The 15460-nt window shown below is 33.6% G+C and overlaps 1 protein-coding gene across 6 annotated transcripts in view; it reads left to right on the plus strand.

Moving 5' to 3' along the window:
- LOC113512763 (F-actin-monooxygenase Mical-like) overlaps positions 1 to 15185 on the plus strand; it is a 43643-nt gene extending 28458 nt beyond the window's left edge. For 3 of the 6 annotated variants that reach the window (XM_052895517.1, XM_052895518.1, XM_052895523.1), the window contains 4 exons: positions 1894 to 2017; positions 4931 to 5104; positions 7012 to 7096; positions 8127 to 15185. In XM_052895517.1, the coding sequence (XP_052751477.1) occupies positions 1894 to 2017; positions 4931 to 5104; positions 7012 to 7096; positions 8127 to 8157 (414 nt within the window). In that variant the 3' untranslated portion in view covers positions 8158 to 15185. Of the gene's footprint in view, positions 1 to 1893; positions 2018 to 4930; positions 5105 to 7011; positions 7097 to 8126 lie in introns of those variants that run through there. The other 3 variants (XM_052895519.1, XM_052895521.1, XM_052895522.1) reach the window with 2 other exon arrangements.
- The last annotated feature ends 275 nt before the right edge of the window (positions 15186 to 15460 follow it).

The raw sequence follows: 15460 nt of genomic DNA on the forward strand, positions 1-15460 counted from the left end.
TCGTAATTTACTTCTGTATAAAAGTGGGTAACAAGTAGCAATATCTATATATTGTAGCAGCAATATCTATATATGGTAGTAGCAATATCTATATATTGTAGCGGCAATATCTATATATTGTAGCAGCAATATCTATATATTGTAGCAGCAATGTCTATATATTGTAGCAGCAATATCTATATATTGTAGCAGCAATATCTATATATTGTAGCAGCAATATCTATATATTGTAGCAGCAATATCTATATATTGTAGTAGCGATATCTATATATTGCAGTTAAAATATCTATGTGTTGCAGTTTTAATATCTATATATTGTAATAGCAATATCTATATATTGGTTTAATGTATGTGTAAAATATTAATCATCAAATATATAATATCGAAATTGAATATAGATATTCAACTGGTGTGGACAACATCGAAATAAGTGATGACCTTTCCTTCCTTTTTAATGTCCAGAGGAATTTAGTACATAGATATCTGAGTGATACCGCTCCGATGTCTATATATTGAGCGATTATTATTATAACTTTGAGTGTTGATATAAAGATTAATTAATTAACCGTTAAAAGCCTGATTTTTTAAATCAAATTTAAAAAATATATAAGTGTACCCTTTACTGTGTTTACTAATGGGGAAAAATAGTAAAAAAAAATCAATACGATATTTTTATATATTTATTTTGAAAAAACATTTGGTATCATTTTAGATACTTTAGGCATTATGGTAATCAAAATATTTAAATTTATTTAACAATGAAACAATGCAATCTCCGGTATCAAATTTAAAATTTCAGGTATTTAAGGGTTGAGGCAAAATTTTATAATGTAACCATAGTCTGTTTTAAATTGATATAAAAGTATGCTTTGTTGATTGTCCTTAAATAAATAAACAAATAAAAAAAAAAAATAAAGATTAAAAATTATTTTTCGAAAGTCATTGTTGGATGTCTATCTTCACGCCAGGTCTCTTAAGGGTAGCTAGAGAATAGAATGGTATGATCTATATACTTCGTATGTCTTGCTTCGTCCACTTTCACAAGTCGTCATGTACGCACGTCAGGCACGCCGTAAACTATCGGATTTTCCCTCAAACAGAGTAGTGTTGGTTGGTTTAGATATTGTATGTTTTTTTTTTATATATTTGACATATTTATTAAACAATCTTGATATTAATAAATTTTAACATCTGCTCCTGGCAATTATCAATATTTAGTTAATAAAATATATTTATTTATTAATTTAGTCAAAAAAAGTACATGAAATAAATATATATTTATTTATTTCATGTAAAAATATATGGCATATGTAGTATGCCAGTTCTATTTTTAAGGAAAAAATTGTAAAAAAGATATCATGTTTTGTTTTAATAAATATGCCAAATTATATATATATATATATATATATATATATATATATATATATATATATATATATATATATATATATATAATATTATTTAAATTATATATTTATAATGTATTCAGTTACTGAAGTATAATAATTAAGCGACTTCAAAATGACGGTGGTTTTTTCGACGTTATTTTTTATTATTTAACGCAATATCTGCATCAATTTTGAATCGATACTTCTCTTGCAATGGATAAAGTATTTCCGTATTGATCCCGTCATGATTAAGTGATTTTTGTCTGTGGATATTTTTTTTTTATTAATTTAATTATAAATACTTAATTTAGATTCAGTTTTAAAATTGTAACATGTACTTGTAGAAATTATACAAGTCTTCCCGACTTGAGTTGAGTTATAGCACGTCAACTTTGATCGCGTCACTCCACGAGTGCAACGCAGGAGTGCCGCGCACGAAGTTGTCGCGTTACAATACAATAGTGAAAGGTCCGGATTATCTTAAACGAGTGACGTCACGATACAGGAGTCGCCGCAGCAACAGGCGCGGATGAGCAGTTCCCACAAGTCGACAGGAGCGCTGCAGGAGCCGCCACCGGTGCCCCCGCCGCCCGCCGGCTACTGCTCCCGCTATCCCACGAGGCACTCAGGTTAGTTAATGTTTCTATCTACTCTGTAACGTTTTTTTTATTACCTCGAAATAGATTGACTGATACTGACATGGGTTTAATTATTCAAACTCTAGCTCTAGCATCGCGCTTGAAAATTGCAGTACATTTTAATTTTATATATATATATATATATATATATATATATATATATATATATATATATATATATATAAGAGAGTAGACCAATAGGCTCATCATGACGAATGGATTCCATTAGCAACCGTTTGAACATAGATAGATAGATATATTATGTTCAAAATTAAATGAAATGTGGTTAAAAAAATAAATTTGACAGACTATGTTTTTTTCCCTGCAATGGACATTAAAAAGGTATCCAGACACGGTCAACTTAAAGCGATCTTGGTCTTTTATATAATTTTTAGGCATTCAATGTTATGATGGAAGTTTCCACCGTTATGCAAAGAAGGGTTAACTGCTTTTCAGCCAGATCCAGCTGTTGGTATAGGGATTGTTAGAATTCTAAATCAAATTAAGTCAAATCATATTTATTCGCTTGCTACATAGTACAATAAGAAGTTACATACATATACAGGCACACAACATGCAGCACCCCGCGGAGGTATGCACATGTTAGAATGGTTTCAAGTCTACATTATATTACAATTATACAGTCCAAACATTTTCCAAATTGCAATATTCTCTATGTCAAATTATCATATAAAATTATGGTTTATATTTTATGTAATTGTTTAATACATTACGTCTTTTATTACATTTTTTGTCATTTAAATAATCGATAACTGTGTAATAGCATTTCTCCATTACTATTTATGTCTCTTTCTCTCATTTTGTGTGATCATCGTCACAATTCATTATTTCAGTCCATTGTTTTTACGCACAATGGCCCAAATGAGATGCTAAGCGCGGAAAATAGAGTCTTTTTCAAATTGTCCATTGTTGAATACATATTATGCATCCACCATAGAGTCTTATTAGAAATTATTAAATTCGTGTAATTTTTAATTTGTATTTGTATTTGTTATAAATTTGTGTTTTGTTTTTGTGTTGCATGTTTCATTATCATGAATCCTTACTAATATAATAAATGTGAAAGTGTGTTTTTTTTTTTAATGGGTGATAATGATATGGTAACCCCACCCGCGCTAACGGTATACACCGGCGGGGCACCAGTGAACGATGATAGGTGAGGATGAAGCAGGTCAGTTAGCCCATCGTGACTAATTCAACGAGAATTGTTCACGATGGTTTCCAGGGGGAACCACGTGGAGTTCGACCTAATAGGGCAATTTGCTGGCAGTGGGGCTGTCAAACTCCATTACTGACAATCCCTTTCCCCCCAGTGAGTTTGTTTAGTACCTTGTAGTGCCTTAAGGGCTTAACCAATTACTATTAAATTTGGTATACGCCTTCTAAATGGGATGAGAATAATATAGGCTATTTTTTATCCCGTTTACACGGACGAAGTCGCGGGTAAAAGCTAGTATTAAAAGTATTGATTGTGAATTGAAATTTTAATCTGTTTTGCTCCAGTTTATGGCGTTTATTGTAATAATTCATTGTTGTGACTTGCATTCTAATATTTAATTTTTATGTTGCAATAAGGTCGGCGCACACCATATTCGATATTGATGTTAGAATAATTTGTAATAACAAAAAGATAGATAGATAGATAGATAATTTATTTACATTACTTACAGCACACAAATTACAATAAAAAAAAAACATACACATAATACACAGTAAAAGAGATAAAAGAATGAAAATGAAAAAGCACAAAACAAAAAAAAACATAACATACAAACTAACAATCTCCATTCTTTCTCTTACTTTTGTGTGTGTGCCATAGTAACACAAAATGGTCACAACTCAGTTTATTGTTTTGCCCTTAAAAGAGCAAAACACTGATATTCTGTGGCCAAGAGTCAGTCGCGAAATACCTAATTAAAAATAACAATAAAAAGAAATATGAATAAAATGCATTGTGTGTATCCATTACATTCGCCTCCATTTGATATTATATTCTAAATAAATAAATAAATAACAGATACCATTAGATGAGGGGTAGTCAGAGATCACTTTTTGTCACATTCAGGTATTAAAAAATAAATACCATGAAACTATGTGGATGTGCGCAGGCCCTTAGTATAGTAGTTATATATGCATTGAATGTTACTTGTGTACATTATTCTTATATTATATATATATTACATATACGTCAGTCTTGTTTCTCATTTGAATATGAAAGTATAATAATATCTGATTTGTTCTGTTTTCTTAACCGACTTCAAAAGAAGCAACTTCTCAATTCGATCGTATTTTGTTATGTTTGTCACCTCATAACTCCATCAATTGTAAACCGATTTGGATTATTATTTTTTTTATCTGAAAGGATATCCTTCCAGAATGGTCCCATTGATATTTTATTAAAGTCGGTTCATTAGTTTAGTTTTTAAATTAAAATAACTGGTTTTGCCACAAAAGTCGTTTTGCTTGGCCACCTCTGTCCCATTCGCGTTTCTACCGTGAAACAGTTGTGTTTGCATGGCTGTGTTTCGGTTTGAAGGGTGGGATATGGCAGAGAATTTACAGGGTACAGAGTAATAACGCCTGAGTCCTCAGGAATGGCAACGCATGAGGATATCATGGGCGAAACAGTATACTCTGTTATGTACATGGTACTGCTCATGTCTATAGGCGACGGTTACCACTTTCCATCAGATGGGCCGTCAGCTCGTTTGCCATTCTAAGTTGTATAAAAAAAGAAGATTGAAGTTTTTTTGTGGGACACAATTTAGTTGTAATATGTATGAATCGGAACAATTCAGATATTTCTAACATCACCCTAATCTAACTACATCTAAATAAATAATCAGTAAAACGTCAGAAGTTATCGTCGCCTCACTAACAAAGGTCCTAGCGCCGGCGGTGCGGGCGATGTGGATGAACGGGATGCGATGCAATTGTGGTTCGAGGCCCGGTGGGCGCGGCTCGTCGCCCAGCGGCGCTCTAGGGACGATCCACACGACGAGCAGAGTGCACGCAGACTGGCTCGACTTGAGCGGCGACTCTCGCGGCCGCTGTCTGGTAAATATGTTGAGCCTCGATATTTCAACTTTTGTTCAACGGAGATGGAAGTCGGCCGCTGTCTGCTGAATGTATTTAAGATTCGGTGGACCAGCTGTTGCAAGGGAAGAGCCATGCGACAATGGAAGCGTGTGCAGATTGGCTCGACTTGAACGGCGATTCTCTCGATCACTATCTGGTAAATATGTTGAGCCTTGATAGTTCAGCTGTTGTTCAGTGGAGATGGATGTCGACCGCTGTCTGCTGAATGTATTTGAGACTCAGTGGACCAGCTGTTGCAAGGGAGGAATCATGCGACGGTGGGAGCGTGTGCAGATTGGCTCGACTTACGCGGCGACTCTCGCGGCCGCTGTCTGGTAAATATGTTGAGCCTCGATATTTCAACTGTTGTTCAATGGAGATGGAAGTCGGCCGCTGTCTGCTGAATGTATTTGAGACTCAGCGCACCAGTTTTTGCCAGAGAAAAACCACACAACGACCGGATCTCGTGAAGACTAATTTAACTTGAGCCGTGACTCTCTCGACCGCTGTCCGGTAAATATGTTTGAGACTTGGTGGACCAGTTGTTGTAAAGGAAGAACCATGCGACAGCGGGAGCGTGTGCACTGGCTCGACTTGAGTTGCGACTCTTTCGACTGTTATCTGGTAAATATGGTTTAGTCTTAGTATATCAGCTGTTACTCAGTGAAGATCAATGGACTATCATGTAAATATGTAGTTCAACGCTCAGGGTATTGAGCATTACTCAAGCTAGATGGAGACTTAGCACAACGTCGTTTACATGGGTAGGTATCTCTGCCTCGCCAATGTCTGCCGTTGAGCAAATGTGCTTGCATATCTCTATACCTGTTTAAGGGGTAAGTTGATATAAAATTGTGCCCACAAGACCTTCCAAACCTAATTTTCACTAGTGACAATTCGGAGAGTTGATTTCTTTAAAACAAAACATAATATAAAAGATACAGTAAACACATATAGATCATCGTAGTAGCTGTTAACCATTAATATGTAGTTTTATCACTAGTCCGTTGTAGATGTAACATAACGCTCATTGCTTGACTGTTTCATCATCATCATCCGTGATCATTTGTGTAGTAATCTATGTTAATTATATATTTTTATGTTGACAGCTTCCATTTTTTTTTTTATTTTTTTTTTGTGAAATAATAAAAATAGTTTTCAGTTATTTGTTAACCGACTTTTGAAATGAGGAGGTTTCAATTCGGTTGTATTTTTTTTTATATTTGTTACCTAACTACGTCAGTTGTAAACCGATTTTTTTAATCAATGAGTTTAGTTTGGGAGTAGGCGAAAACAATAGCCCAAATGATCGTCATTATATCAGCTGTTAACTGCCCACTGCTGGACATGGGCATCTTCCATAAGGAAGGTTTGACTAGTAGATGCTACGCTTGGTATACAAATTGGAAGTCGCTGTTAGGCTTTGGCAATGTTTGCATAAGACGGTAGTGACTGCCCATCCGTCGACCATTAGGTTTCCTTAGTCGTCTTATACAACACCTGCAGGAAAGGTTTTTTTTTTAAATGGATGATAATGGAATGGTAACCCCACCCGCGCTATCGGTACACACCGGCGGGGCATCAGTGAAGGATGATAGGTGAGGATGAAGCAGGTCACTAAGCCCATCGTGACGAATTCAATACGAATTGTTCACGATGGTTTCCAGGGGGAACTATGTGGAGGTCGACCTATTAAGGTATATTGCTAGCAATGGGGCTGTCAAACTGCATTGCTAACAATCCTGTTCCCCCTGGAAAGGAAGGGTTGGCTCATTCTACACCGGGATTGTACTGCACTTTATTCAAATATTTTTGTATAATTTTTATAATAATGTATTGTCTAATGTCGCAGTTGAATAAAATATAAATAAATATATGAATTACAGCGGAGCAGCAAGCGGCGACGGTGGCCGAGCTAGTGCAGGTGTCGGCTCAGCGTGATGCCCACTTAGCTCTCATGGCAGCCGATAGGTAATCTATATAGATTTAGAAATATTATCATAATATACATTTGTACAAAAGTCGTCTTTTTTTTACAACACAGGGGGCAAACGAGCATGCGGCTCACCTGATGGTAAGTGACTACCGCCGCCCATGATCACCCGCAACACCAGCGGCATTGCAGGTGTGCTGCCGGCCTTTTAAAAAGGAATATACTCTTTTCTTGAAGGTTATGTAATGTTCTGCTTGGGTAACTCTGTCCCACTCGTATTTCTGCCGTGAAGCAGTTGTGTTTCAGTTTGAAGGGTGGGACGTGGCAGCGAAATTATAGGGTACGCATGACACCTTTGTTCTCAGAAATGACAACGCATGAAGATTATCATGGGCGACATATTATACTCTTATGTCCATGGTACTGTTCGTGTCTACTGGTGACGGTTACCATTTTCCATCAGGTGGGCTGTCAGCTTATATGCCAGCCCACCTGATGGAAAGGGTATATTAGTTGCATAAATAAAAAAAAATAAAAATCATGTGCCACGACCGTTGTTTACATTAATCTCCGAAACCGCTCAGCGGAACACAGGCCGCTCCCAAAAATGAGGTTTTGCCAGTAGTTTCCAAGCTTGAATTTACTGGGTACAGAGGAATAACACCTGAGTTCTCAGGAATGGCAACGCATGGGGGCCTCATAAGCGAAACAGGACTCTGTTATGTTCATGGTACTGCTTATGTCTGTAGGCGACGGTTACCACTTTCCATCAGGTGGGCCGTCGGCTGTTTGCCATTCTAAGTTGTATAAAAAATAATAAAAAAATAAAGCTTGGTAGGCGGATTAGCAACCGCAGTTAGGCTTTGGTGATTTTTAAGAGGGACGCTGCTGCCCATCCATCGGCCATTATGTTCCCTTAGTTGAGGCGACTACAGGAACTTACAACATTTAGAAAAAAAGGAGTGGCCCATTCTATACTGGGACCACCCGACAATTGGTAATAATAATATAAATAAACAAATATAAAAATGTACATACATATATATTAAATTTATTTTTAATTCGCAGACGACGAGCGGCAGGTGGGGTCGGCGATTAACGTTCTCGCCCTACCGCGAACCAGCTCCCTCCGCCGGTCGCGACGTGTGACGATATAGCACCTTAAGACGTCCGGAAGATGGTTGTTAATTGTATACATGTGTCAAAATTGTGTCGCAACAAGAAACCAGTTGAAAGCAATAACTTGTAGAAAAGTGCCGTACCGCGTCTCAGGCAACGAGTGGAAGGAATGCATGGTATTTTAAATATTTTTTTTTTAATATTAGATTTTTTTAACTTCACACCAAGACAAAGAGAATAATGAAGAAGTGGATTCTATAAAATTCTCTCATTACAGCATTGACATCATGAGACGAGGCGTGATCTTATAATTAATATCTCATGTAGGTATATTTTCCATTTGACAGTCCGCTCCGTCCCTCGTTTGCGTAAGACGTGGTGGCTTACAAATTATAGTCTTATAAGTTACATGTTACAGTTACAGTTACACGTCGCGGTACAGTTACTGTTTCGCGCTTCGTCGCTTACCTTTTTCGGTCTTGTATATGCGCGATAGGGACGGACTTATATGCGTCACAGTATGCTTGCATATTTAATTGAACGTTTATTTTAATAAAAAGTAAAATGGTACTGTACTCAACCGTCTTTAAACTCAATTATGCCTAATTTAGAAACTCCATTTCGGTAGGTTAGTGATTTACGCACATTCAAAAAGGGTTTTACTAATGAAGAATTAATTTATCAGCGGGCTCCTGTCCCGTTTGGTACCTCTGTGATTAAATAACTCGCGGGCACTAAAAAATCAACTATATTTGTACATAAATAAAGTATACATTGCAGTGATGTGCGATCGATAGCTTTATTATAGAACAAAGTCGCGGCAGATGGCGCTTTATTGTAAAAAAAATAATTTTACATTTTATGGTAACATTTTGTAGACTAATCATTGATATCATTCATACCATTCTAAATAGAGGCGTGTGGATATTAATACGTTTTAATGATTAAAATAACTCGGGTATAGGTTTATTTGTAAGCGACGCCGGTAGCATAGGTAATAGGAGATATATTAAAATAAATCCATCAACAGCGAGATATCCATTCTATGGCCTCTATTTAAAATCGTCCACAATCCATACATATATTGAAAGCTTTACGTTAAATTTAGTCAGTTTTTTTTATTTAACCTCTGTAAACTACTTATTCTCGGATCGAAGTAATTTTTTTTTAGAAATCTCTCGTGGCCTTAAAGAACTCTTTTAGGAATCGTAACGTAAACACTTGTCTATCTTGTAATTTATCATTTTCCATACAACATTTCATCTTCGCACTTGCTTCGTATACAATTTGAATTCGGAGTCATTAACATACATTTTAACGATTATCTAGCAGTGAAATGGTATATTTTACTATTTATCTATTGTATTCTATCTGTGATTCGTCCTTCGTCTCAGGCATTATCCGTCCAATGGTGAACATAGGCCTTTCCCATAGACTGCCATAAAGAATGGCCGTATATTCAATGACTTCGTATACATTTTGTTAACAAATATACAGTATGTTAATTAACCGTTACCTTTTTCTTAAAACTGGTGTTAGTATTCATTAATAGGGCCTCGACAATTTTTTTTCTTAGAAAAAAAAATGATACAGTAACAAAAAAAAGTAAATTTAAATTCTTGAAAAAGGAACAACCTGTATCTGTATTAATGGTACTACAAAGTACAAGGTATGAATACATCTATTATTAGATGATTAGATAGTGCAGTTGATATATCTACAGGCTGTTCTTTTTTTTCGAATTTTTTTTTAATAATATATTTGTTTTTCTAGAATAATAAAATGTATTTTTCCTAAGACCCCATTAATAAATACGAATAGAAGTTTTAAGGAATTAATTACGTTAATTAACTTACTGTACATTAATGCAAGTCCACAAAACGTCACTACAATACAGCTACCGTGTGATATTTTTATATACTATTATTAAATAATTTCTTATTTATTGTTTAATTTACTTTATCATACAATTCTGAGACCAAAAATTAATAAAGTACAGGTTACGACGCTACGATTCTTAATAGAGAAGTCACCGAGATCTGTGCACGTGGCAGTTTTTGCATTGATACAGTAGCTAATTGCATATGTTGAGTTACATATGTATATGCAGTTTATAAAAAATTGCATTAATCCTACAAGTACATGTGTTTTCATCAAAAGGAAATAAAATTGTAATTTACCTGCGAAAAATACCGAATGCACAGAACGTGACGTGGCTATCACGACGTAGAAGGAGATCGACGCAAAACTTATCTCTCTGTCGCATACAACTATATGTGATACGACAGAGATAGCAGTAACGTCTAGTTCCAATTTCAACCCTAAGAACAAGGAATTACATAGAAGTAGTGATAAAATTGTCAATTCATAGCGGGCCAGTGTATAGAAAATGTTATACGGCCGTATAACCCTACCGAATTCAGATACAACCTGCTCGCATACTTTCTACATAAACTGTGTCGAATATATAATCCGGTAATGTAAAATTTGTTATTGACAAATATTTGACAGATCAAACATTTTCTATACACTAGCCTGCTATGAATTGAGAAAAATTACAACTGATGGTATATCTTTCGTCTTCTTTTTACTAATTATATTTGCATGAGAAGAAAGGAGGCGATCGTATGATTTACAGTTTTTATCATTCCTTCTATGTAATTCCTTGTTCTTAGTTTTAACCAGCATAGTATTTGTATACAATATGTGGGCGCTGGCAGCGCCACGAGTCTTGTTTTGTCTATGGATAACCTCCCATTATGTCACAAAATGCGATACCCGCTAAGGGATAAAAACGGTGTGCTAGATATGCCAAATGAGTTAAGTAAACTGGCGAGTAAACGGAACAGAGCCGGTCACTGCTTGCCATTTCATATAGACGTAACGTATGTCCTAGACATCCAATTAATGATGCTTATTAGACCTTATTCTAATGGTTTTAAAATAATTTTTTGTATTGTAACATTTTTTTAGACACATTTGAAACGGCAATAAGTGGGTGGGCCATTTTGATTGCTCGCTAGTGTATTTACATAGTATAGTTGTATGTGTATTGCTGTAAATGTAAGCTGTGTAGTGTTTGGTTTGGATTTGCAGCTGTCTCGCTCGCACGCACTCTTACTAAACAATTGTCAGTTTTGACTGGTTTATTTTATTAAATTTATTGTATTTACAGACAATGCTTTTTATATTCTGCTGCTGTTACAATTTAGAATTGGTGTCGCGATGATGCCCTTAGTTTCACACAAGGTCGCTTTTTTATTTGTAAATTTTACTAAGTATTTATTTAAGTAATTTACACTTGCAAATAAAATAAGTATGTAATAAAAAAAAAACTTTTGCTCAGATAGTAATCAGTCTTGTAACTCATTGTTGATTAAATGACCTTTTGTGAAACGGTTGTTTAGTCAAATTCGTCGATTAATGGTTACTTGTATAATTGCATATAGATTTGACAAAGCAGAAATTATATAGAATTATATACGATATTGCTGGAAAATTTTAAATAATATGGGATTAATTTATACTAATAATATTAATTATATATATATATATATATATATATATATATATATATATATATATTTTTAGATTGGTTTTACATTTTTTTCTACTTCATTACAACCAAGTTATATATTTACATTTAACATTTTAATTCTTTTATTATTATTTTTTATTATTTATTGTTACTAGGAATAATTTATGACAACACGAGTGTAAGAGCGAGACAGCTTTTATATTTAGCTATCGCACTGTACCCAAACACAGATGATTTTATATGTAAATTCGTACAAGTTAAAATGTATTCGAGTTTTATTTATATAGGGCATAGTGCTTTTAAAGCTGCTAACTAAAGTTTTCCCTTATATATGTTATACTACTTGTACTGTGTATTTTATTGTATAATTTAGCTATGACAATATGTGTCCACTGAAATGGTAAATGATTAAAGCAATATTTAATGAAATAAATGTATCTATTTGGTGGTAGGTTGCACTTTAAATAGTGCATTATATAATCAAATATATATATATATATATATATATATATATATATATATATATATATATATATATGAGAATTCCCTTAGACCAGTCTTATCATTTGATCAGGTTACTGACGAACGAAATAGATAAAATGTTTTGCAATATGTTATAAAGGTTTGACTTAAATATATACAGGGTGTTGGACGTAGAGGTATTATTATAATCCAGTGATAGTTAGTACTCGTAAAAATGAATAATTTTCCCCAAAAAACAAATTTTTAAATCTCAAAATATTTCCTAAATTTTCGTGCAAACCACGCGGTCATTTGATCGAATGGAGTATGATAGTTTAAACAGATATTATCAGATTTTGATTCTGTGGTGAAATTGTTTAGTTTTATAAATGTACGGATATTGTGTTTATGTTTTGTAACTAATACGATTCACCCTGTATATAAGATCCCATCTATATATATATATATATATATATATATATATATATATATTTGGTGGTATAACGTAAACGCATATTTTCTCAGCTGCTGCCCTAGATCGTTTACAATTAGCAATACAATTTATATTATCTGTTACTATAAGAAATAGTATGTACATTATAATAACTCTATTTTTGTATGCGGCTTGAAGGATGTAGGTAGACGAGCTATGCGAGGTGGCGTGTCGACTTGTGTACTGTGAAATAGCCTTTATTTTTATATGAAACAATGTACAATATAAAATGGGCAGGTTTTTTCTTCTTATATTTTGTTAAACAATAAAGTAAAATTGCATGTATCCTCTTTGTGTAGAAGTTTATTTCATTCGCGGGTTCCGTACATGTTTTTATGTGCGTTTTTTAAATATAACTTTACGATCAAAGTCGACACACCGCTGTTTTACTGTGCATATGAGAGGGAATGCTTCCGCTTAGCTAACTTCGAGACAAATCGTATATTTTACTTGTAAACGTTAGTATTTGTAATCGTGTATTATTTATTTATTTATTTATTATTATTATATACAATAACTGTACATAATATGGCCGAGCTTACCAAAGTATTCTATGGTTTACGTTATTTTGGGTTTACCTCGAGTTAACTGTATACGTTGGCGCAATCATAAAGAGATTATATGAAAAATAAAACTGTGGACTAATAAAAGTGATTTTTACAATGATTATAAAACATGGCCGTAGCTGAGTTGGGGGGGGGGGGGGCATTGAGGGCAGTGCCCTATCTTAAAATGAAAGGTCCCAAAAAATATAGATAGATTCGCTTTTTCGAAGTCAATTATGGTTTCTGCCCTACCTTAAACTTGGGTCTAGCTACGGCCCTGTTAAAAAGAGAATAGCTGACAAAGAAATTTCATACTGACATGGGTTTAATTATTCAAACTCTAGCTCTAGCATCGCGCTTGAAAATTGCAGTACATTTTAATTTATATATATATATATTGCAATTTTTTTCTTTTTATATATATTTTTTCTCGTCTATTCTTGATTGGTATCAAGAATACCTATTACATCTAAACCATTGTTATTATACTAGGACAACAACGACCAAGTGCCAACAGCCCTATTTTAGAACGATAAGGATAGCTTATAACTCTGTCTCACTCTATCGCCTGCTATTGCGATGTATGCATCACTTGGTTTTTACTAGTACAAGCTTGGCTCCTCTCGTTTTGCTCTAGTGATGACACCGTCAATTCTGTTTTTTTTTTTAAATCACTGATAAAATTTTACATTTATCATTGCCTCGTCTTACTACCGTTATGTGGGGTCGGCGCCTTATTTTTTTCTTTTTTTACCGGCCTTTATACTCGTTTTTTTTTTTAATATTTATTAGTATTGTTATTTAAAACCATCTTTATTGTACTGTATAACTAGCTAATGGGAAGGCTGTATTTACATACATATGTTTATTGCATGCGATTTTTTTTTTATAGATATAGCTTCCTTTTTTTTAAACTCTTTAAAGTATACTTTTTTAACGTTAATCATTTACAGCTATTGCTTAACTTTATATATATATATATATATATATATATATATATATATTTTTTTTTTTTTACTGTATACCTGTTTTTTTATTGTTGGTTTTAAAGACATTATTAACCTTTGTTGAGAAATTGTAAATATTTCTAACTGCATCTGTCGAAAGAGATTTTTATCTGTTTTAAAACAATAAGATCAAATGCCCATGTTGTACACTTGTACGAATATGTGAAATTATTACATAGACATGTTTTTATACCTGCGTCTGCGTCAATTTTTAAAATAATTACCTTTTATTAAATGCGTACGTATATAACATAACTATTGTAATGTAAAAAAAAATGGAACCAAATGTCCGAAACTATAATAATATTATGTACATGTTTGTATAAAACGTGTAAATTTCTTTATTCATGAAGACATCCAAGACGGGCCTATTTTAGCTAGTTGAAATATTGTGGTCGATTTTGAAGTACCATTCCCTATACTTATTTCTAAAATTAAAAGCTTAATATGAGAGTTTAGCAAAATTATCATATTAAAATGTAAATTGAATTGTCTATGATACAGTCGGTGGACCATCGACAAGTTGAGTACAATATAGCACTCTACTTGTCAATGGTCTATCGACAATTAAATGTAAAAAAGTTGTGATGCAATTCTACTAAACATTTAGATTATGCTGGTTCTTAAATTAAAAATATTTCGCTGTAATCTCAAATTTAAATTTTAAATATAGAAGATTGTGCTTCGGAATGGACTTCATTGCGCTTCTCACATTAACATAAAGTGATCAAACATTATTATACACAAAATAGGTTTATTGAAGAATTTACATTTTTTATGAATAAGGCAAATCATTATTGTGATGACCCCGTTAACGATGTCTTTAAATACCTATTAAGATTCTCGAAGTTAGATATTAGTTGTATAAAAGTTGAGATTAACTAATGCAAGATTCTACACAAATAAACTTGTCTCCTTTTGTACGCGTAGGTAACTTGGAAAGTAATATAAAATAATATATTATTTGGAGTTTTATTTCCTTTATTTTTATACTTTTTAGAGTGGTAAATAAGCTGGCCGTTGACACGGACGGAATAATATACCTACTTACCTCTCCCCCTTTGTATAGCTATATAATAATTTGAAAGAAAAAAAGAATATTTTTTGACGGAATCTGTTGCAGAGAATTTTAGCCCAGGCAGCATAAAATTCCGCTGCTAATTAGTGGGTAAATCTTTAATGAAACTTGGTTTGAATTAAAGATGAACTAAAATCTAATAAATTGCTAGGTGCGTGTA

This window comes from Galleria mellonella, unplaced genomic scaffold, assembly GCF_026898425.1.
Source record: "Galleria mellonella isolate WM207_F2 unplaced genomic scaffold, CSIRO_AGI_GalMel_v1 utg28, whole genome shotgun sequence".
Classification (NCBI taxonomy): Eukaryota; Metazoa; Arthropoda; class Insecta; order Lepidoptera; family Pyralidae; genus Galleria; species Galleria mellonella.